General features: G+C 35.9%; 1 protein-coding gene across 1 annotated transcript in view; it reads left to right on the top strand.

Annotated features, from left to right (window-relative positions):
• The window catches only part of HMCN1 (hemicentin 1), a 420,986-nt gene that overhangs the window by 237,124 nt on the left and 160,470 nt on the right, over window positions 1–23,392 (top strand). The window contains exons 26-31 of the mRNA XM_081823192.1: window positions 2,467–2,745; window positions 3,245–3,526; window positions 4,252–4,360; window positions 5,319–5,488; window positions 6,672–6,826; window positions 15,401–15,524. Coding sequence (XP_081679318.1) covers window positions 2,467–2,745; window positions 3,245–3,526; window positions 4,252–4,360; window positions 5,319–5,488; window positions 6,672–6,826; window positions 15,401–15,524 — 1,119 coding nt within the window. The remainder of the gene's footprint in view (window positions 1–2,466; window positions 2,746–3,244; window positions 3,527–4,251; window positions 4,361–5,318; window positions 5,489–6,671; window positions 6,827–15,400; window positions 15,525–23,392) is intronic.

Below are 23,392 nucleotides of genomic sequence, written 5' to 3'. Positions count from 1 at the left end.
TCTTCTTTTCTTTTCTTGTTTTGATGTGAGAGGTACTCACTGATAATAAAAATAAAATATCATGGTATGGTGATACGCATGGCAACTTGAAATGATATTGAGTTATAACTATGTCACTTAAATTTATGGTGAGCTGAGCAGCAGTGAGAAGCAATGAGAATATGTATTTGCTATTTTTTGTAACTACCTAATTCAGTTATTAGAGAAAGTAACCATAGACAATATGTAAACAAATGGGTGTGACTATATCCCAATAAAATTTTATGGACACCCAAGTTTGAATTTCATATAATTTTTACATGTCACAAAATATTGTTAGTATTATTTTGATTTTTTTCCACCCATTTAAAGATGTAAAAACTATTCTTAACTCAGCATCTCCATGCCTGGCCTGTGAACCATAGTTGGTTTCCCTGAGCTATATATTAAACCACTTGATAAGAAAATTACTCTACCACCACGTTTACCTCACAGTGTAGTAGATCTTTCCTTAAATTATGTGTGACAAAAAAATGTGTAGGTGAATGTTTGTCACTGTGAGCTGGTTCTAAGAATGATTATTAGAAAATATTAAGGTACTCTATTCAGCACCCAGCTCTTGTTTTCTAAAATCCTTTTCCACTAAAAGAAGACAGAGCTTTCCTAGGGAAATGGTTAATTCTAAGGCTGTGGCAGGGAATATATAAGATGAGCCTGCAGCATGTAGTGAGCCAGAAAGTAAGAAAGTATCAAAATAGTAAAATGACATGGATATGTCAGAGAAACATAGGAACCAAATGAAATAGCTTCCAGTGGTCAAAACTGGAACAATTTGAATACTATAGTATTAGATTATAACCCAAAGTATAAAATAAGTTTCCATGAATTCATACTGATAAAAATAAATTGTTAAATAAGTGAACAAATTGGGGAGGAGAAACAAAATTATAGAGAATAATTCCAAATAGATTATGTAGGTATTCTTCTCTCAAGAAGTCGAACATAACTCCACACCCCGTACGTATGGGCTGGAAAGAGTGATTCCTTTCCCAAAAAAAGGGGAAAAGGAGAGCAACTTTACAGTGGAGAAACCTAGCAAAAGCTACTGTAACCAGATTATTGAGGTTAACATGATCATGATGTCATGCTGATAATTTGTACCTTTGATATGATCTGATGAGAAAGTTATTTTACCTCTGGGATCTTCCTCCTAAAACAAATAATCCTACTCCAGCCATAAGAAAAACATTCTATAACATATCCTATTCTAAAATAAAAGTTTAATAAAATAATATTAAGGCACTCCCAATTCAGGCACATGCCATTTGATTTCTTTTAACTTGTTGCATTTATAGCGCAATCCTGGAATGACCACAGTCAAAAGATGTAGCGGGGATTGAGCCACTTGAGTTGTTTTTCCAACAACAGAGTTCTCATGTGGTGTGAGTGGCCAGGAATGTGGTTGCTGAATTATGGAAGATACACATGTAGCCAATTAGATGAGTAAAGTTGAGTGAATGAACTCTTGGCAGCTAAAACAAATAAACAAACAAACAAAAAAAACCCCAAAAAACCCAACAACAACGAAACAAAAACCGGTAAGAAGCAGAAGTTAAAGCTTCCACGGCTATTTCCAGTAGCTGGTTCTTTTTTTTTTTTTTTTGACAGAGAGAGAGACAGCGAGAGGGAATACAAGCAGGGGGAGTGGAAGAGGGAGAAGCAGGCTTCCAGGCGAGCAGGGAGCCCAATGTGGGGCTCGATCCCAGTACCCTGGGATCATGACCTGAGATGAAGGCAAACGCTTAATGACTGAGCCACCCAGGCGCCCCCCAGTAGCTGGTTCTGAAGGCGCTTAGACCTTTAGTATTTTGCGGGGAGAGGGCATGCAGTCGTACCACATCTGACATTTTTGTTCCCTTGGCCTGATGTCAAATGTATTCTATCTACTTTAAGTGGGGTTTTATTTTGTTTTGCTTTGTTTGTTAAACATAACTTTCTTAGTTACTGTAATATGATCTGTTGGACTTAAATGAACCCCTGAAACTGAAACTGTGACTGTTTGCTTTTACTGAAATCTGAAACCCAAGAGGAGGGTGATAAAGATTAAAAAGACAGGCAATTTATTATCAGTAGATAAATCATAGACTTCCTAATTGTCTTTAATTCCTAAATCCTTTATTTTTTAAAATATATTTTTTAAAGGTTTTATTTATTTATTTGACAGAGAGACAGCGAGAGAGGGAACACAAGCAGGGGGAGTGGGAGAGGGAGAAGCAGGCTCCCCGCTGAGCAGGGAGCCCAATGTAGGGCTCGATCCCAGGACCCTGGGATCATGACCTGAGCCAAAGGCAGACGCTTAATGACTGAGCCACCCAGGCGCCCCTTCTAAATACTTTAAATGCATTATTTAAACTTCTACAACATTTAAGAATTTGATGCAGATGCTAAAGCTTAGAAAACTTGTTTCTGTTCTGAAATCCTTTATAGTTCCACCTACCATTAAAGGAGGGAATGTCACCACAAAAGTAACAGCATTGATCAACAGCATAATTAAGCTGGAATGTGAAACACGGGGACTGCCGATGCCTGCTATTACTTGGTATAAGGATGGCCAACCAGTCATATCCAGCTCACAAGCACTTTATATTAATAAAGGACAATTTCTTCATATCCCTCGAGCACAGGTTTCTGATTCAGGAACATATACATGTCATGCAACCAATGTTGCTGGAACTGCTGAAAAGTCATTTCATGTGGACGTCTATGGTAAGGAAAAAATACGTGCTTTAATCACATACCTTTCTGTCTATGCTTTTTAATATGCCGACATCTAATTCATTCACTAATAAATTCCTGGTGGGTTTGATCATTTTCAAAATGCATGGATAGGAACTGGCAGAATTGCCCTGTGATTTAAAAAAACATTTTTAAAAGCTACAGTTAGTAAAAGTGGTCCATTCATCTGCCCAACCATTTGCCCATTTCACATGGGGCATCTAGACCATTCGGTTTTTATGAAGAAGGTAAAGTAGTTGTTAGGACTAAGATCATTCTCTACTATTTACCCTTTATAAATGAGACACAGTACAAAGTATCCCACAATATTTAGGATAGCTGCGGATCAGCTAACCCAAGAAATTCTTTCCTGAATAGCTTAGAGAGAGACAGACATGTAGGTAGTTTCTGTGGTCAGGCTACGTGAAAACAAAATCCTTATTTCATTAGAATTTCAAAGATGCCTGAAATATTACTTTTTTCTGCCTAGTTCCTCCAGTGATTGAAGGTGACTTGGCCGTACCTCTGAATAAGCAAGTGGTTATTGCTCATTCGCTGACACTAGAGTGTAAAGCTACTGGCAACCCTCCTCCAGTTCTCACCTGGTTAAAAGATGGTGTACCTATGAAAGCCAGTGACAACATCCGTACGGAAGCTGGTGGGAAGAAACTAGAAATCATGAGTGCCCTAGAAGTTGATCGGGGACAGTATGTATGTGTGGCTACGAGTGTGGCTGGAGAAAAGGAAATCAAATACGAAGTTGATGTCTTAGGTAAATAAGGATGCCACCATCTGGATTCCAGATTCATAGCACAACCTGACCATTTTATGAAATGCTTTTTTGGTCATAGAACAATAAAACAGTTTTAGAGAAGGTTCAGTTATCTGTTCAACTCTGGACTGCACATTACTAAGTGGTGGATTTATTACCAGAGTCCCAAGATCTAAGAACCCACATAAATCTTGCACTGATCTTGATAGGTACACTTTGTATTTGTAAGTGCATTGATGCATTTTACATCTATGACAATATCGGATTGCAGTGAGTGATATCATGGTCCTCTGTCATGAGCACTATGCTATGTCTAATGCAGGAAACAGTCTCTGGGCCTTAGAAAGTCATCTTGCAATGTTTTTGGTCTCTATTTCTCTATAAATTGAAGGCTTTTTGAGCAGAGGTCCAATTTTTGAGGTTCCCTTCTCTTATTATTATGAAAATAAGCAACATAAAATATGAACCAACTTTACATTCAGATGGCATCAGCAGCACCAGAGTGCTCGATTAATTGAGAAAAATCCACAGCATGTCAAAAATACGTTCATTGATCCTAGCAAGTGTGTATGATAAAATATATTTTACATTTCAAATCCCCTTCATGTATCAAATTTCTATGATACTTGTCAGCCTTCTGAACTGCAACTTAGTATTGCTTAAAATGGTGGTGTATTTTTTCTGGTGTACATTTCTTTGTATGTTACATCTCTGTTGTTTTCTAGTGCCACCAGCTATAGAAGGAGGAGATGAAACATCGTACTTCATTGTGATGGTTAATAACTTACTGGAGCTAGATTGCCAAGTGACGGGCTCTCCCACGCCAACTATCATGTAAGGGTTTTGGTATGTCTTCTAAATACCTCCCACTTCTTTATTTGAGTGTTTTAAGGCTATCTTGAAAAAATTTCTCTGTCATTAAAAGGTGGCCATATAAAATTATATTATTTATGTTCCTCTTTTAAAAGACATACTCTGTATACAAGGCAACTTTTGCTTAATAATCACACGGACCTCAAATCTGTTCAATTAGAGTAATTCCATTTATGCTCCTAGAAATGACATTTTCAGTTCATAGAGACAGACTACTAAGCAGTATCTGTCAGATCTTCTTGAGGCACTGAAATGTTTAATGAATGACTAAATAAAAAGAAATGTACTGGACATATTAGAGAAATAATTACCGTGCATATATGTTTACCAACTCTTTTTTCTCATTCCTTCATTCACAAAGCATTTCGTGAATACTTAACCTTCATTTCCAAGGTGCAGGATATGCAAAGGAACAGTCAGTCAACTAAGAGAATAAAATATGTTCACATATGATTACAAAGTAAAATGGAAAATGATAACTCATAAGAAATGAAAAAATATAATGCTGTATCAGGGTTTTATTTTTCAGATATTTTAGGAATGTATTCACTTTGCTGGTTAATGTTATTTAAACATTTGAAGTGAATACTATTTAGGGGCACTTGCCTCTTTGTTTCCTCAACGTAAAGAGAAGAATGCAGAAACCGCATAGCTACTGGGGTTCCAACACTGTGCCAACTTCTGTGTTGGGCCAGGTTTACTTTTTTCTTTTCCCCATTATAGTTCATTTTACAGAATGGGCAAATAGGGAATTAGGCAAATACGCAATTGAGAATTTACATATGTATGTATGTGTAGAAACATTTAACATATAGATAAATCTAGTTCCTCTAAGATATATATACACACGCACATATCTTTTAGGAACTAAGTTATTTAAAAATACATCTCCAGACTTCTTTTTGCCTTGTTTCTATAGGTGGCTAAAGGATGGCCAGCTAACTGATGAAAGGGATGGATTCAAGATTTTACTAAATGGACGCAAATTGGTTATTGCCCAAGCTCAAGTGTCAGATACAGGCCTTTATCGCTGTGTGGCAACAAACATTGCTGGTGACCACGAGAAGGAATTTGAAGTTACTGTTCATGGTATGCTGAAGAAGGGACATGAGCATTATATTTAAAATTAATTTATGCATTGTGTCATTATTTAATTCAGATGGTAGCTCAGTAATCTGGATAAATCTTGAGTTGTGGAAAGTAATATAAAGGATGTGAATTTGAGTTAAAAAATGGCAGATTAATCTTAAGGCACTTTACTAACACAGAGACTTAACCAAGAGGCCTATGTAAATTAATATAAACACTTCAGATGTTAGGAAGTGTATTCTACATAGAATGCCAGGGCCTGAGGAATAAGACCAAATAAGATAGAATAGGCAGGCAGCAAATTCCAAGTAAAGACGTTGTGTCAGCTCTTCAGGGTTTAACCAGAACAGGAGGGAGTGTGAATAAAGTCATTTCCAGAAATGGAGGCTACGGATGTTATGCAGGATCCAGGGTAGATAGAGGTATTCACAGAACTAGCACAGAAGAATCAGAACCTTTAGTGTAATGACAGAGACAACCCTTGGCCAGGGTATTATTTGTCTCACTTGCCTGCCAACCTTGGGAAGTGAGGGACTGCAGTGAGAATCTGGGGAGCCATTTAGAAGCTCTAGTGGAGGTTTCTATGAACATCAACATTTTTCCATCTGTCCATGCAGACTTTTTTCCCCCTGCTTTTTCAATCCTGTGATGAAATGTAGCTAACCCTGTTTCTCAGTCTCAATTCCAACTCCTGAGGGAGGGAATCTGGCAGGCCCAGCTTAAATCAAGTTCCCATTCTGTATTCAGTCAGCCTTGCTGGGGTCAGAGTCATGCAGTATAAATACAGGTAGAGAAAACCCACCCTGATTTAACGAGATTGTTCTGGAGAAAGGGAGGATCATAATAGATTGGGAAAACATACCAACAGGTGTAAGCCAAACATACATGTGGATTGTAGTTGCTGCTATAAACACATTTTATTCTTTGGAGAACTAGAGATCCATACTTAAGAAATAAGTCATCTAAAATTGCTGAAAACTATAAATTAAATGCATGGGATAAAATTATTTCATTGTTTCTTAAAATAGGAATTTTCCCTTTTCTAAATTTTAAAGTTTCAGGTTCTTACATCCAGATTTTTAAGTACTTGACCCCACTGATTATGGTTTGTGTTCCCTCCCTCCCTTACTCTGTCTTTCCATCCCTTCCTGCTTTCCTTCCTTCCTTCCTTTCTTAAATCTAGTTCCTCCAACAATCAAATCCTCAGGCCTTTCTGAGAGAGCCATAGTGAAGCACAAGCCTATCACCTTGCAGTGCATTGCCAATGGCATTCCAAATCCATCTATTACATGGTTAAAAGATGGCCAACCTGTAAATACTGCCCGAGGAAACCTTAAAGTAAGTATAAATATTGCTGAGCCCCAAATGTGAAATCTACTTTGATCTTCCCAGAGCTATCGTGTTCTTCTTTCCTAATTGTAGATTTTCCTGTTGGACAGATTTTACAGAAAATTTATCAAAATAATATGTGTTTTCCTTGGAGTTTTTGGAATTTATCTTAATATTTTGATTTGAAGAATAGAATTAATTAAAGACTAATAACCTTAACAATGATAATTTTAACATATTGGTTGGTATTTTTATTATTTCAGTTTATGCCTGTTTTAACTATTGAAAAACTGGTGTCTCATGGATGAATGAACTGTGTTCATCATTACTGACTCACAGTATCCCCAATATACCATAGACTAAGATTAAGGTAAAATCATATCTACATAAACCTAAGTGCAATAAATCTTGAAAAAAATATTTTATCTAGTTATAAGCTTCAAGATGGCAGAGACCCAGTCTGAATAAATTCACTTCTATATCCTTCAATCTGAGTATAATCCCTGCCATATAAATGTACCTCATTACATATTTCTGGATAGATAGATAGATAGATTTCAAACTTAGATAATCTAAATGATTCATTTAAAAATCTGAATCAATAGATTTTTTTACTAGGATCAAGTTAGTTGACTAATGTGGGCTTGAACTTTGCTTGTATTAAGTTTTCAGTAATGAAGGGTGTATTGAGTTCTTTTCCCAGTACAAATGATCGGTATCTGCTCATTTATTATTCCTATTCCAAATCCAATGGAACTAATCTTATACATTTATGCTAGTGAGAGGTTCATTATGAAGCCTTAAAACATACTTCAGGGAGATAGGCATTTATCACATAATCATATAAAAGTTTAATTGTAAACTGTAATGAGTAACTTTAAGAGAAAATATGGAGAAGTATAAGAACAGATAATGTGGAAAGGTTTTAGGCATTAGGTAATTCATAGAGAAAGCCTTTGAGCAGAGATATGAAGAATACATAGGAGTTAAATGAGTAAATTAATGGAAGAGAACAGAGTAGAGTATTTCAGAGAAGATGTGTGTGCCAACAACTTAAAGTAAAGGCGCATGACACCTCCTGAGGACCTGATAGCAAGCCAGTAGACTGAAGAACACAAAGCAAGATGAGGTGGTATTAGAGGAGACCAGGGAGTAGAAGGCATTTAAGTAATATTAGTGATTTCATTTTTACTTTCAATCAAAGGGAGATCTTTGAAGAGTTTTAAGAGAGTAGTGGCATAATCAGATTTTCATTTTAAATAATTACTGGCCCCTATAAGATAATGAATTGAAGGAGTTTAAAATAGATATGTGGGCAGAGGTGGTCCAAAACAGTAGTATAGGAAGATCCTGAACTCACCTCCCCCCACAGACACACCAAATCTACTGCCACATACAGAACAGTTCCCTCTGAAAAAGATTTGAAAACTAGCTGAACAGCTCCTCTACAACAAAGGATAAAAGGGCAACATCAAGATGGGTAGGAGAGGCAGAGACACAATCTTGCCAAAACCATAGCATACCAACTCACAATAGGGAGGGATCTCACAAGTCTGCAGCTTCTCCCTGAGGAGTATGGGATTTGTGCCCTACATTGGGCATTCCAACCCTTGGGACCTGTACTGAAGAGACAAGCCATAAAATGTCTGGCTTTGAAAACCAATGAAGCTTACATCCAAGAGACCCAAAGGACTGTAGGGATTTGAGATACTTCTTTTAAATGACTCACATTCAGACTTACTTGCCCTGGGGCCTAATGCAAAAATTTGAAAAGTGCCTAAACTAAACTATATGTGAAGGAGATTCATTTGCTAATTTTAAAGCATCTGCCGGAAGGACAAGGACCTGTAGGGACTTTCTCCAGGGACAGAGCTGCTATCAGGCACCAGTTTTGCACTCTCCCTCCAGCTTGCTAGTAAAAGCAGGTGTGTGCAGACACAGCAATCTCCCACTGCCTTGCTGAAGTGGAGGTGGGGTGGGGGGTGCTCTGTCCCCGAGCACTCTTCACCTGCCTTGCTAAAGCTGCAGGCATGCCCCACCCCAAGTTCTCCCACTGCCCCATTAAGGCTGAAGGGCAAGCCCAGTCCACACAAAGGACACCCCTTGAATGCCTGGACCCAGTGGTCAGAGGGGCTTGTGTTCCAGGGCCCTATGGGACTATAACAATAATCAGAAAAGCCATTCTTGGCAGGCTACCACACCCAAGGCATTGCACACAGTGAACTGGAATACACTCCTGGTCTGCTGGTGAAAAAGGCCCACCCACTGGTCCTGGAGCTTCAACATGAGGGACAGGCTTCAGGTTTGCCACACACGTAGAGGCTATGAAGGCACTCTCGGGGAACATAGGCAGGGAGATACCACCTTTGTGTTCTCCCTTGGCCTTGCTGTAGCTCCTGGTGCCTCCCAGCAAGGAGCATATACACACACCTGAAGCCTTGATTTTTGCAGCTGTCACCCAGGGGACACCTCCAGATCCCCTGGTTGAAGGCCACCAGGGCTTACAACTGCAGTCCTGTGGGACTGTATATCGTTGTGTACTTTAAAATTGCTGCCTAAGGATCTGGCTTCTAGTCAGCCTGAAACCAGGTGCTGACTGAGATCCCTCTCTTTGGAACACTGATAGGTCTTGGAATACCCTTAATAACTGGGATCTATCAAGAATAAATCAGGCTAACTGAGGCAGTCACAAGGTCTGAGAGATAACCAAGAGCTAGGGCAGGGTTGAACGATGAGGTTAATCTACACAAGGCCACGCCTGTAAGACTGGGAAGATAGCTATTTTGCCTAATACTTAGAAACAAACAGAAACTCAAGCAAAATGAGGAAATAGAGGAGTATGTTTCAAATGGAAGAACAGAACAAAACCTCAGAAAACGGCCTTCATGAAATGGAAATAAGTAATCTACCTGATAAAGAGTTCAAAGTAATGGTCATAAAGATGCTCACTAAACTCAGGAAAAGAATGGATGAACACAGTGAAAACTCCAACAAAAGATAGAAAATATAAGAAGGTACCAAACAGAAGTCACAGAGCTGAAGAATACAATAATTAAACTGAAAAATACACTATGGTGTTCAACAGCTGATTAGATGAAGCAGAAAGACAGATCAGTAACCTGGAAGACAGCAGTGGAATTCACCCAAACAGAACAGCAAAAAGAAAAAAGAATTTTTAAAAAATGAAGATAGCTTAAGGGACCTATGAGGCAACATGAAGTGGAATAGCTTTCATATTATATGGATTCCAGAAGGGGAAGAGAGAGAGAAAGGGGCAGAAAACACATTTCAAGAAATAATGGGTGGAAACCTTCCTAAACTGGGGAAGGAAACAGACATCCAGGTCCAGGAAGCATAGAGAATTCTAAATAAGATGAACCCAAAGAGATCCACAGGAAGAGACATTATAATTAAAATATAAAAAGTTAAAGATAAGAAGAAAATCTTAAAAGCAGCAAGAGAAAAGCCACTTGTTAGGTGCAAGGGAAGCCCGCTCCCATAAGACTGTCAGCTGATTTTTCAGCAGAAATCTTGAAAGCCAGAAGAAGTGGCATGATATATTTGAAGTGCTGAAAGGAAAATAAAACTTCCAACCAAGAATACACTACCCAGCAAGGTTATTATTCAGAATTGAAGGAGAATAAAGAGATTTTTAGACAAACAAAAGGTAGAAGAATTCATCACTAAACTGGCCCTACAAGAAATGTTAAAGGGACTTCTTTAAGCTGAAAAAAAAAAAGGGCACTAACTAGTAACAAGAAAATATATGAAAGTAAAAATGTCACTAGTAAAGGTAAATATATAGTAAAGGTAGTGGGTTCATTACTTATAAAGCCAGTATGAAGATAAAAATCAAAAGTAGTAAAATTAACTATAACCACAATAAACAGTTAAGGGAAACACAAAATAAAAGAATGTAAAATGTGACATCAAAAACATAAAACATTGTGGGGGAGTAAAAATGTAGAATTTTAGAATGCATCCAAACTTAAGTTGCTATCAACATTAAAATGGTCATCCACCATGATTAAGTGGAATTTACTCCAGGGATGTAAGCATGTTTCAACATTCACAAATCAACCAACGTAATACACCACATTAATGAAATGAAAGATAAAAATTATATGATCGTCTCAATGGAAAAAGCATTTGACAAAAGTCAACATCCATTTATGGTAAAAACCCTCAACAAAGTGGATATAGAGGAAACATACCTCAACATAATTAAGGTCATATATGACAAACCCACAGCTAACATCATATTCAGTGGTGAAAAGCTGAAAGTTTTTTCTCTAAGATCAAGTGCAAGACAAGTGTTCCCACTCTCACCACTTTTATTGAACATAGTATTGGAAGTCCTATCAAGAGCAACTAGGCAAGAAAAAGAAATAAAAGGCATCCAAATTGAAAAATATATATTAAAAAATCCTATAGACTTCACCAAAAAAGTGTTAGAACCAATAAATGAAGTCAGCAAAGTTACAGGGTACAAAATCGATATACAAAAATTGGTTTCATTTCTATACACTAACAAACTATCAGAGAGAGAAATTAAGAAAACAGTCCCATTTAAAATTGCATAAAAAAGAATAAAAAGAAATTTAACCAAGGAGGTGAAAGGAAGTGAAAGTCCTGTGCACTAGAAGATATAAGACAGTGATGAAAGAAATTGAAGACACAAATAAATGGAAAGGTATCCCATGCCCATGGATTGGAAGAATTAATCTTGTTATAATGTTCCTACTACCCAAAGCAATCTATAGGTTCAATGCAATTCCTATCAAAATTCCAATGGCATTTTACACAGAAATGGAACAAACAATCCTAAAATTTGTATGGAACCACAAAAGACCCCAAGTAGCCAAAGTGATCTTGAGAAAGAAAAACAAATCTGGAGGCATCATGCTGTTTTCAAACTATACTACAAAGCTGTAGTCATCAAAAACAGTTTGGTATTGGCATAAAAACCAACACATGGATCAATGGAACAGAACAGAGAGCCAAGAAATAAACCTACACATATATGGTTGGTTAATTTATGACAAAGAAGTCAAGAATATACAATGAGGAAAGGATGTTCTCTTCAATAAATGATGTTGGAAATATTGGACAGTCACATGCAAAAGAATGAAACCAGAATGCTATCTTAAACCATACACAAAAATCAGCTCCAAATGGATTAAAGACTTGAATGTAGAACCTGAAAGCACAAAACTCCTAGAAGAAAACATAGGTAGTAAGTTCCTGACATAGTCCTGGCATTGAATTTTTAGATCTGACTCCCAAATCAAAGGCAACAAAGGCAAAAATAAACAAGCGGGACTACATCAATCCAAAAAGCTTCTGTATGGTTGGAGGCACTGAAATATAAATTAAATGAGGGAAAAATTGTAAATCATATATCCGATAACAGTTAATACCCAAAGTATATAAAGAGCTCAACTCAATAGCAAAAAAACAAGCAATCTGATTAAAAAATGGGCACAAGATATAACTAGACATTTTCCAAAGTCATGTATATGTCCAACAGGCACATGGAAAAATGTTTAACATCAGTAATTATCAGGGATATGCATATCAAACCATAAGGTATCACATCACACCTGTTTAAGGCTATTATCAAAAAGACAAGAAATAAGCATTGTTGAGGATGTGAGAAAAGGGAACCCTTGTGCATTGTTGGTGGGAATGTACCCTATTGCAACCACTATGGAAAACAGTATGGAGATGCCTCAAAAAATAAAAATCAGAGCCACCATATGATTCAGCAATTCCATTTCTGGGTATTTATCCAAAGAATATGAAAACCCTAACTCGAAAAGATATATGCACCCACATGCTCACTACAGCATTATTTATAATAGTCAGGACATGGAAACAACTAAAGTGTTCATCAGTAGATGAATGGATAAAGAAGATGTGATACACACACACACACACACACACACACAATGGAATACTATTCAATTATAAAAAAGAAGAATGAAGTCTTGCCATTTGTGACAACATGGATAGACTTTAAGGGCATTATGCTAATTGATATAAGTCAGACAGAGAAAGATAAATACCATGTGATTTCAATTATATATGGAATCTAAAAAATAAAAGAAACAAAACTCATAGATACACATAGAACAGTTTGGTGGTTGCCAGAGGTGAAGGGGGTTGAGAAGTGTGCAAAATAGGTGAAGGTGGTCAAGAGGTACAAACTCCCAGATATTAAGTAAATAAGTCATGGTGATGTAAATACAACATAGTGACTGTACTCAATAATATTGTATTGCATACTTGAAAGTTAACAGGAGAGTAAATCTTAAATGTTCTCATCACAAGAAAAAAATCTGTAACTTCGTATGAAGACTAGACTTGTGATGATCACTTTGCAGTGTGTACAGAAATTGAATTATTATGTTGTACACTTGAAACTAATATAATATATGCCAATTGTACCTCCAAAAATAAATTGAAAAAGATAAAGAGTAGATGTGTGGAAATCAATTAGGACTTATTCATCTAGGAGAGAGAGAAGATTGAAATTTGAACTCACATTCTGGCCATGAAGATGAGGATATATGGATGTATTTGAGAATTATTGTGTCAATCATTAGGACTCAGTGATAAATTGCATATGAAAGTTGAGGGAGCAGGAAATATCAAGGAAAACTTGGGGAATCTAACCTACACAGATGCATATCTTATGATGCCATCCAGTAAGACAGGAGACTTTGGAGGACAACCCATTTAGGAGCAAAAAACTGGATGTAAGTTTTATATTTTGGGAGGTTAAATTGACTTTGAAATAAAGTGGAGATCAGGTAGACCATGGAATATATGCTCCTGGAGCTCAAAGGAGAGTTCTGGCTGGAGATACTGACACATAGATGATATTTGAAAGCATAGACATGAATGAGATAATCTAAGGGGAGAGTAAAGAGTATGAAAAAATAGAAGAGAGAACTGACCTCGTTTGGAGTCTTAAAAAATTATGGCATTTAAAGGCCATGTGCAGAAGTCTAGAAGTGAATTTAATGTATGAATATGCTGCTTAGTGAGTTTAGTACACTCTGGCTGAAGAATAAGTCAAGTGGGAGTTTACTTGGGAGTGTATGGAGAGCAGATCATTTGGGGTCAGAATGTGGTAAGCCTGGAGGGCTATGCTGAGTTCAGATTTCATTCTGGGCAAAGTGGGGAGCTGAGTGAGCTTTGAAGGGGGACTGGTAAAAGGATCAAATTTGCATTTTAGACAAATTATTCTGGCAACGGTATATAAGATAGATTAACAGTTTGGGAGGTTGGAGACACTGGAATATAAATTAAGAAACTATTATAATCCCACAGTGGTTGTGAGAATGGAAAGTAGAGATCTGAAAAACAGAGTTGTATAACTAGTAGGAGAGTCAGAGTGGGCTCTGAAATCAAGATGCCTTGGAGAATAGTAGTGCCATTAAACAAGATTGGAAACATGCAATGAAAAGTAGGTCTGGAGATACAAGGAAACAGTTATAAGCTTTGTTTTGGATGTGTTAAATTTCATGTGCTAACGCATCCAGCAGATTAGCTGGAACAGCAAGCGTGAAGCTCAGGAGAGAAATTGAGGCCAATACTGTAAATTTCAGAGTCTGCACAGAATTCTTCGCTGAAGCCATGAAAACTATCAGAAAGCTGAACTTTATGTTTATGGGACAGGAGGAAGAAGCAGGTTCTGTAATCTCCTAAGAAAGTCAGAGATTGAGAACTGAGGACATTTTTGTATCTTCAACACCCAGAGAGTAGAGTGATTCAGGAGTAGGTGGTCAGTAATGCCAAATGCTGTAGATGGTAAAAGAGAATATGAGCTTACTATGTAAGCTGCTGGATATTGTGATTAGAAGTTACTGATAACCTCCTTAATACTGCATGGAGCACTGGGTGTTATATGAAAACAATGAATCGTGGATCACTACATCAAAAATTAATGATGTATGGTGACTAACATAATAAAATAAAATTAAAAAAGAAAAAAAAAAGAGAAGTTACTGATAACCTCTGAATGATAAGTTTCAAAGAATAACCACTGAATCACTAGTTCCAAAATGGTGGAGGCTAGTTGCAGTAGGTTTAACGGAGAAATGAGGAAAAACAGGAAGAAATTTATCTGCATTTCCATTACTCATATTTTATAATTTTTATTGTTTTTCTGGCCCCCATGACCATTTAATCAAAAAAGATTGTTGCCTTAAAAGTATTTATGAAGTGTTACATAAATGTGACTGTATTTTTTTTAAATAGCTTAAATTTTCATCACATACCTCATCGTTCAGTGCTAAAGTCTTTTGTTCAGCGAGGTTTTATGACTGTACCAGCAGGCCTTAGGTTATTTTATTTTGTGTTTTCCAATGAAGAAGAAAAGTTTTTCAATCAAATCAGTCTTTTTTGTGTGTGATGAAGTGAGATCTGGTTCTAATCTATCAAGAGATAATTAAGATATTGGCATAAAACTATAATTAAATAGCATAAATTTAAATGAGTTTGGCTATCTCAGCAAATGCTTTCAAGTCCCAGTGTAAAGTACAAAATGCTGCCATGCTTTCTGCTCCCAATTAGATACAGTCTTCTGGTCGAGTTTTACAAATTGCCAAAGCCCTGATGGAAGATGCCGGCAGATACACATGTGTGGCGACCAATGCAGCTGGAGAAACCCAGCAGCACCTTCAGCTACATGTGCATGGTAATGTCATTCCCCTGTCTTAACAAAAGAACATTTCTGTGGCCTTTTTTGAACATGATGACTCATTTTTATTGAATTACAGTGTAAAAGAAACAAGTGTTTATTTTTGTCTATATGAAAAAAACTAGTTTTTTTTTTTTTTTACGTTATTTGTAATTATAATTGCTCATATTAAGGTATTGGTTTGTCAAGATATCCATTAAGATATTCAGGTTGTCAAATAGGATGTGCTAGAGCTCATAAATAAATAAACATACTACCCTATGTTTTTAATTATTTGAATTCTGTTAACTAATAACTTTGTACAGATAACTTTTGTTGTCAAGACAGAGTTGGAGAATTGTTCCTTAACATTTTCTGTCATGTTCTTTGCTGGTTATAAGAGGGATTTTGTAAGTAGAAGCTATCCTTGACTCAGGATCTTCTCTCATGTGCTTTAATAAAAAGTCTGGGTGGCCATGGAATAGCTCATGAATATTACAGCTTCACAAAAAACTTAAAAGAAGATTTGACCTTGAATGTGAGACTTCAGATCTCTGGAGTCTCATCAGAAAGGGTCAAGAATTGTAGGCTTGGGGGCGCCTGGGTGGCTCAGTTGGTTAAGCGACTGCCTTCGGCTCAGGTCATGATCCTGGAGTCCCTGGATCGAGTCCCGCATCAGGCGCCCTGCTCAGCGGGGAGTCTGCTTCTCCCTCTGACCCTCCCCACTCTCATGTGCTCTCTCTCATTCTCTCTCTCTCAAATAAATAAATAAAATCTTTAAAAAAAAAAAAAAAGAATTGTAGGCTTGGCCTTTCCTGATTCAGCCAAATATATTTGCAGAGAGCTCTCCAAGATTTCCATGTGATACCTTCTTCATTTTCTCTAATCCTTGTGATTGCTTGTTAAACCCTTTATTCATTTACTTCATTTATTCTTTATTCATTTATTCATATATTCACTCTACATTTACTGAACAATTTAACCTAGAAGGATGCTCCAGCATCTACCTTGATTCCAGTTACATTATCAGTAGGCAATCAATAAATATTAACAAATGAAAAAGTAAATAGTAAGTGAATGAAAATATTTAAATTGGACATTGAATTCTTCTCATCTGCTTCTTTACATATTTTATTTTATTTGAATCAACTAGTTAAAAGATTCAGATTATCAGTTCCCTAAATGTTTTTAATAAAATAACTTATTTTCCCCCTTTCCCCAAATATGTACACCTAATTTATGTATGTCATACACACAAACCATGTTCCTTAAGAGGACTTCTACTTTTTAATTTAGTAATTAACTTAAAGACCAATATCTGATTATAATGATCTTGAAAGTGACTTGATTGCCTTGACTTTACCTAGTGCTCTTTGGCAGCTGTCTCCAGCACATACTGAGATCTCCACTTCCATTTAAGAGCATGCTGTGGGTGGTGCTTGCTCTCCTTTCCTCCTTTCCCTACGCTGAGGCTCCTTTTCTCCTCATTGTACAGGCTATTTATCTTTTCCTTTACAATAATTTCAGTCCTTATCTAGTCTCCATTGTTGTCTAAAAGGAAACAGTTAAGAGGGATATCAGGCACCAGAGTCAGACCAATTGTGGTTTAAGTTCTATGCTAACCACCATCTATGTAACCTTGACCAAACTTTAATTTCTTTGAGTATCTGACTTGCAGAGTGCTTTTGAGGTTTTGAGGTGTTAGATGTAAAATATCTCCCACTTTTACTCTCTCAGGTCTTATCAAAAAGAAAGGTGTTTTTATTCTCTAGACTGGATTAAAATATTCAATGAAGATTGTATCTTGAAGAACAGAATGTATGTCTCTAGAGCTGGGAAGAACCAAACTTCAGTGTTTGGGGCTCCCAAACTTGAGTGTTCATAAAAATCATATGTATTAAACATGTTAAAAATACAGCTTCCTGGGCCAGTTCCAGATCTCCTGAAACAGTTTCTCTGATGCAAATGGTCTGTATGTCATTACTCAGAGGAACATTGGCCCAGACTCTAAAACCTGGCTTAGAAACTTACTAATGTAGTCAAGAATGATTGAAAACCAGAGTTCGTGAAAGAAATTAAGGATCCCATCAAATACAAAGCAACAACAGAAACAAACAAACAAAAAAACAGAGTCGAGACCTGAGAAAACATAAGTCTATAAACCTATGATCTGAATATGGTAACAAAATATATGTTAGCAGGGATTGAATTAGGGTACACACCTACACAGAAAATCATCAGAGAGTGGGGCAACAAGCTGGAAGACATCTGAGTTAATGTAAGAAGAAAGAAACAGAAGGTTAGTCATTGTGAGGATTTATTAAATGCTACTAAATTGGCTGGGGAATATAAAACAATCTTCTTGATACAAATCACAAATAGAATAGAGGTAAAATACATTATAGTACCTGAAAATGTTTTACTAATATGACCTTGACTTGTCCAGATAACAGTTCATCAGTCTGAAAGGAGGATAAATGATGAAGTGAACTTCTAATCTAATTATGATCAACCTGAAAGGAAGTGATTGGCTACTGTACAGGAATCTAGACAGAAAGTACTCCTGACAAGCGATGTCACATTGGATGTAAATGGCTCCCAACTTGATTCTGTCTCCTTCAATACTTCTATTAATAATTTCAGTGAGAATTGGAGATGTTAACAAAAAGTATAGGAATTTCTAAAGGATTAGTTGACCATAGATTTCAAAAAGACTTCAGGAGTTAAAATGACAGGTTAACCTGATGTGAACCACTACGTAAGAATAGGGTTGGAGAAGAGTGACTTAAAGACACCACACATTGAAATACTGGAGATATCAATGGCTTTCTGCAATTATATAGATACAGTCATTCAATTTCATAATAAAGCTAATTCGCCTTAGAAGTCAGTAATAGAAACTTACAGTATAAACAACAAGAAAGGAATTAGCCCTGTTATAGTCTCACTCTCTGAATGCCTCTGAAGTATTGTATCCAATCCTAGTGCTATATATTGAGAGGGACATTGAAAAATCTATAGAGAAGCAACTATCATTTAATTTAGTTTTTTTATTAATTTATTTGACCAATCTTATAGTTGCTTTCTGAGGATTTAATCCCAGTCTTTATTGATGGGGTAACACATTTGGCAAATGAGCCTTTACTATAATTGGCATCCAATGTATTCAATCCTAAGAAATTCAGCTTTCCAATTGTTTGATATTTTCCTTTCTTATAAAAAAAAGATTGTAGATGCTTCCATTCTTCTCAAGCGTGGAAAAAAAGTGTTTCCAAAAGGCTAAGTAAGGGTGGATTGTCTCTCCTGGAAGACATAGAAGACTAAGTCATGATCCTGAGGAGAGGAACATTCTTGTGATCCCCTAGGTTTCTTAGGGGGAGTTCTGTCCATTATAGAAGACAGAGACTCTCAGTAGGTGGTCCTTTTTGATCATCAAAGTTTCATAATTCTGAAAGTTCTAATTCTCTAGACCAAACTATGAAATTTTATCTAAACCTCGGATATTTGCCAAGTAAGACAGATGTTTCCACAAACAAATGATTACTTGGGGTCTAATGGCTCAAGCATTCATTACATCTGCTCTTAATTATATCCTAGGAAAGATTCACCAAGGTGAAGCACCCAGAAGTGGCATGTTGTGGTTAAAAGCATAGGCTTTGAATTTGTGTCCCTGTACTGCCAAGTTATAGCATGAGGACAATAGGCTTAGATGTTAACTTTTTAAATGTTTTTTCATCTGTAAAATGGGAAGGATAATGATAATATAATCAGAAGGTTTTTGTGAGGATTGAATGTAAGACTACGTGTGCTTACAACTATAAGCTTAGCCTGATGCCTGGGTTCTAGTTATCATCTGTAAATGGTAGCTTGACAACTGTTTTAGCCAAATGCGTACTTGGCTTTTGGCCCTCCTCACAGCACCAACATTTTAACAAATATATCTGAAGTTCTGGTGCCTTTACTGTTGGCTAGGAACTATCTTGGGTCTGTATTAGTCGTCTGGTGAAAACATTAGTAGAGCACCCCTTAATTTAATTTTATTATTCTGAAGTATTTGCTTGGCTAACATCTGCTAACACCCACTTAAAAAAGGTTCCTCTATCATTTCTGTGTTTTGCTTAATAGCTCACTTGTGACCTAAAGCAGACTTGGGAATGTTGTGGGGAACTTTTTTTTTTTTTTTAAGGGATAACTTCAGTTCAGGACTCTAGTATTGTCTTAGTATAAATAAATTTATTACTCATTATATCATAGTTTTGGTGGTTGGGTGGGATTAACTCACTTTTAGATCAGTTATGTATTGAATTGAATTTAACCAGAATTTGAAAAAGTCAACTTACTCCTGTGAATAATTAAATTCATAGGTAAAGTCTAGCCCATGTTATGTTCAGAAGCAGGTATTGTGGTTTTGGCATGGTAATGCTCATGTAGCTTTTGGAAGGAGAATAGAGAAAAAAAACCAACAAGTTGAATGGAATCCAACCTCCTTCTTGGAGTATGTAGACATTTATTGTTAACATAAGATATTGTTACCTTACTAATGTTTCTGTCTAAAACAGTGCTCATCTAAATTCAAAATTGCAAGATGATTCTTTTAAATGCTAGAAGGGAATTTTATATATATATATAATCTCACAACTTCTTTATCCACTCATCTGTTGTTGGACACTTAGATTGTTTCCATATCTTGGCTATTGTGAATAATGCTCTAGTGAACATGGGAGTAGATATGTCTCTTTGAGATACTATTTCATTTCCTTCAATTATATGCCCAGAAGTGGGAATGCTGGATCATATGGTAGTTCTATTTGTAATTTTTTGAAGAGCCTCCATACTGTTTTCCATAATGGCTATACCAATTTACATTCCCACCAACAGTGTACAAGGGATCCTTTTTCTCCACATCCTCACCAACACTCATTGTCTCTTGTGTTTTTTATAATAATCATTCTAACACATGTGAGATGATATCTTATTGTGGGTTTGATTTGCATTTCTCTGATGATAAGTGATGTTAAGCACCTTTTCGTGAATCTGTTGGTCACTTCTTAGTCTTTTTTGGAAAAATGCCTATTCACGTCCTTTGTCCATTATTTAATTTATTTGTTTTTTTACTATTGAGTTTATAAGTTTCTCCTGTATTTCCAATATATGGTTTGCTAATTTTTCTTCCATTTAGTGCATTGCCGTTTTCATTTTGTCTATTTTTTTCTTTGCTATACAGAAGGTTTTTAGTTTGCTATAGTCCCACTTGTTTATTTTGCTTTTGTTGTTTGTGCCTTTGATGACATAGCCCAAACTGCTAAAACTATTAGATACCTTTCCCCCCATGTTTTCTTCTAGGAGTTTTGTGGTTTCAGGTCTTACATTTAAGGCTTTAATCCATTTCAAGTTAATTTTTGAGTACCACACTCTCTTGATTACACTGATTGATTCTCATATGTTAAACCAACCTTTGCTGCCTTCCTAGGATTAGACCCTCTTGGTCATGGTGCTTAATTTGTTTTATATGTTGTTGGATTCACCTTATTAGAATTTTCTTGATTATTTTTGTGTCTGTCCTCATAAGGGATATTGGACTATAGTGTCCTTTTATTAAGGCTGTCTCTGTCTGGTTTTATTATCATGGTAAAACTAGCCTCTTAGAGTGCTGCTCTATTTTGAAAGAGGTTTGTGAAGGATTCACATTAATTTTTCTTTAATGTTTTATAGAATTTGAGCCTCGGATTTTCTTTGTGGGATGTTTTTTATTACTAATGTAATTTTAAAATTTTTATACATCTATTCAGACTTTCCATTTTTTCTTGAGTCAGTTTTAGTAATTTATGACTTTCTAGAAATTGTCTATTTCATCTAGATTATCTAATTTATTGGCACACACTTGTTTATAATATTCCCTCATAGCCCTTTTTAATTCTGTAAGGTTGATAGTAATGACTGCTCTTTCATTTCTAATTGTAGTAATTTGGTCTTCTCTCTTTTGTTTTGTCTTGGTCTGTTTATCTAAAATTTTGTCCATTTTGTTGATCTTTTCAAAATATCAGGTTTTGGTCTTATTGATTTTCTCTTTCATTTTTCTATTGTCTGTTTAATTTATTTATGCTCTAATGTTTATTATTTCCTTCCTTCTGCTTGTCTTGGATTTACTTTACTCTTGTCTGGCTTCTTAAGGTGGAATGTTAGATTACTGATTCAAGATTTATTTTTAATATAGCTGTTTATAATTACACATTTTACTCTAATCATTGCTTTATGTGTATCCCGTAAGTTTTAGTATGTTGTCTTTTTATTTTAATTTATCTCAGAGTATTATCTAATATCTCATGTGATTTCTTTGACCACTTAGTTACTTAAGAGTGTGTTACTTAATTTCCACATATTTGTGAATTTCCCAAATCTTCTCTTGTCATTGATTCATAATTTTATTCCACTGTGGTTAGAGAACACACTCTGTATGATTTTAATCCTTTTAAACATATTGAGACTTGTTTTATGCCTAACTTATAGTCTGTCCTTGAGAATGTGACATGTGCATTTGAGAAGAATCTGCATTCTGCTGTTTTTGGATGGAGTGTTTTATGTGTACGTGTGGTTTATACTGTTGTTCAAGTCTTCTTGTTGATTTTCTGTTTAGTTGTTCTACCCTTTATTGAAACTGGAATATTGATGTCTTCAAATATTATTGTTGAATTATCTATTTCTCTTTTTGATTCTGTCAGTTTTTATTCCATGTATCTTGAGACTCTGTCATTACGTAAATGTATGATTATAGTTGTTACATCTTTTATGTGTTGAGAGTATCATTTAAAATTGCCCTACTTTGTTGCTAGTAATTTTTGTTTTAAAGTCTATTTTGTTTGGTATTGGTGTAGCCTCTCTGGTTTTTGTTTGGTTACTATTTGTATGGTATATCCTTTTATAACATTTCACTTTCAGCCTATTCCTGTCTTTGACTCTGGAGTGTGTCTCTTGTAGACAACATATAATTGGGTCATGTTTTTATTTTTTATTTTTTAAATCTATTTGCTAGTCTGTGCCTTTGAGTAGTGTTTAATCCATTTACATTTAATGTAGTTACTGACATGATAGAGTTTATGGTCTACTGTGCTATGTTTTTTTAAAAATTTTTTTATATGTTATTATGTCATTTTGGTTTTTATGTTTCTCCATTACTGCCTTTTTATATTAAATAGCTCTTTTCTTGTATACCATTTTATTTCTCTTGTTTCTTTTACTATATTTTTTTAGTTTATTTTTTGTGCTTGCCTTGAGGATCACAATTAGCACCTTAACAGTATTATACTTTGGATTAATAATTTAATTTCAATAGTATAAAGAGCTTTGTTCCTTTACAACTCTCTTCCCTTTCCCCTTCTTTGTCCTATTATTGCCATACAAATTACACCTTTATTCATCATGATCCCATCAGTATAGACTTGTAATTACTGATTTATGCTGTTGTCTTTTTTTTTAAATTTTATTATGTTATGTTAGTCACCATACAATACATCATTACTTTTTGATGTAGTGATCCACGATCCATTGTTTTCGTATAACACCCAGTGCTCCATGCAGTACGTGCTCTCCTTAATACCCATCACTGGGCTAACCAATCCCCCCTCCCTCCTCCCCTCTAAAACCCTGTTTGTTTCTCAGGTCCACAGTCTCTCATGGTTCATCTCTCCCTCCAATTCCCCCTGCCCATTCTTCCCTTCCTTCTCCTAATGTCCTCCATGCTATTCCTTATGTTCCACAAATAAGTGAAACCATATGATAATTGACTTTCTCTGCTTGACTTATTTCACTTAGCATAATCTCCTCCAGTCCCATCCATGTTGATGTAAAAGTTGGGTATTCATCTTTTCTGATGGCTGATTAATAATCCA

The sequence above is a fragment of the Leptonychotes weddellii genome, chromosome 6 (assembly GCF_054177405.1).
Source record: "Leptonychotes weddellii isolate Sample4059 chromosome 6, ASM5417740v2, whole genome shotgun sequence".
Taxonomy (NCBI): domain Eukaryota; kingdom Metazoa; phylum Chordata; class Mammalia; order Carnivora; family Phocidae; genus Leptonychotes; species Leptonychotes weddellii.
The sequence above is the reverse complement of the archived record's forward strand: the minus strand, read 5'-3'. Positions and strand labels throughout refer to the sequence as shown.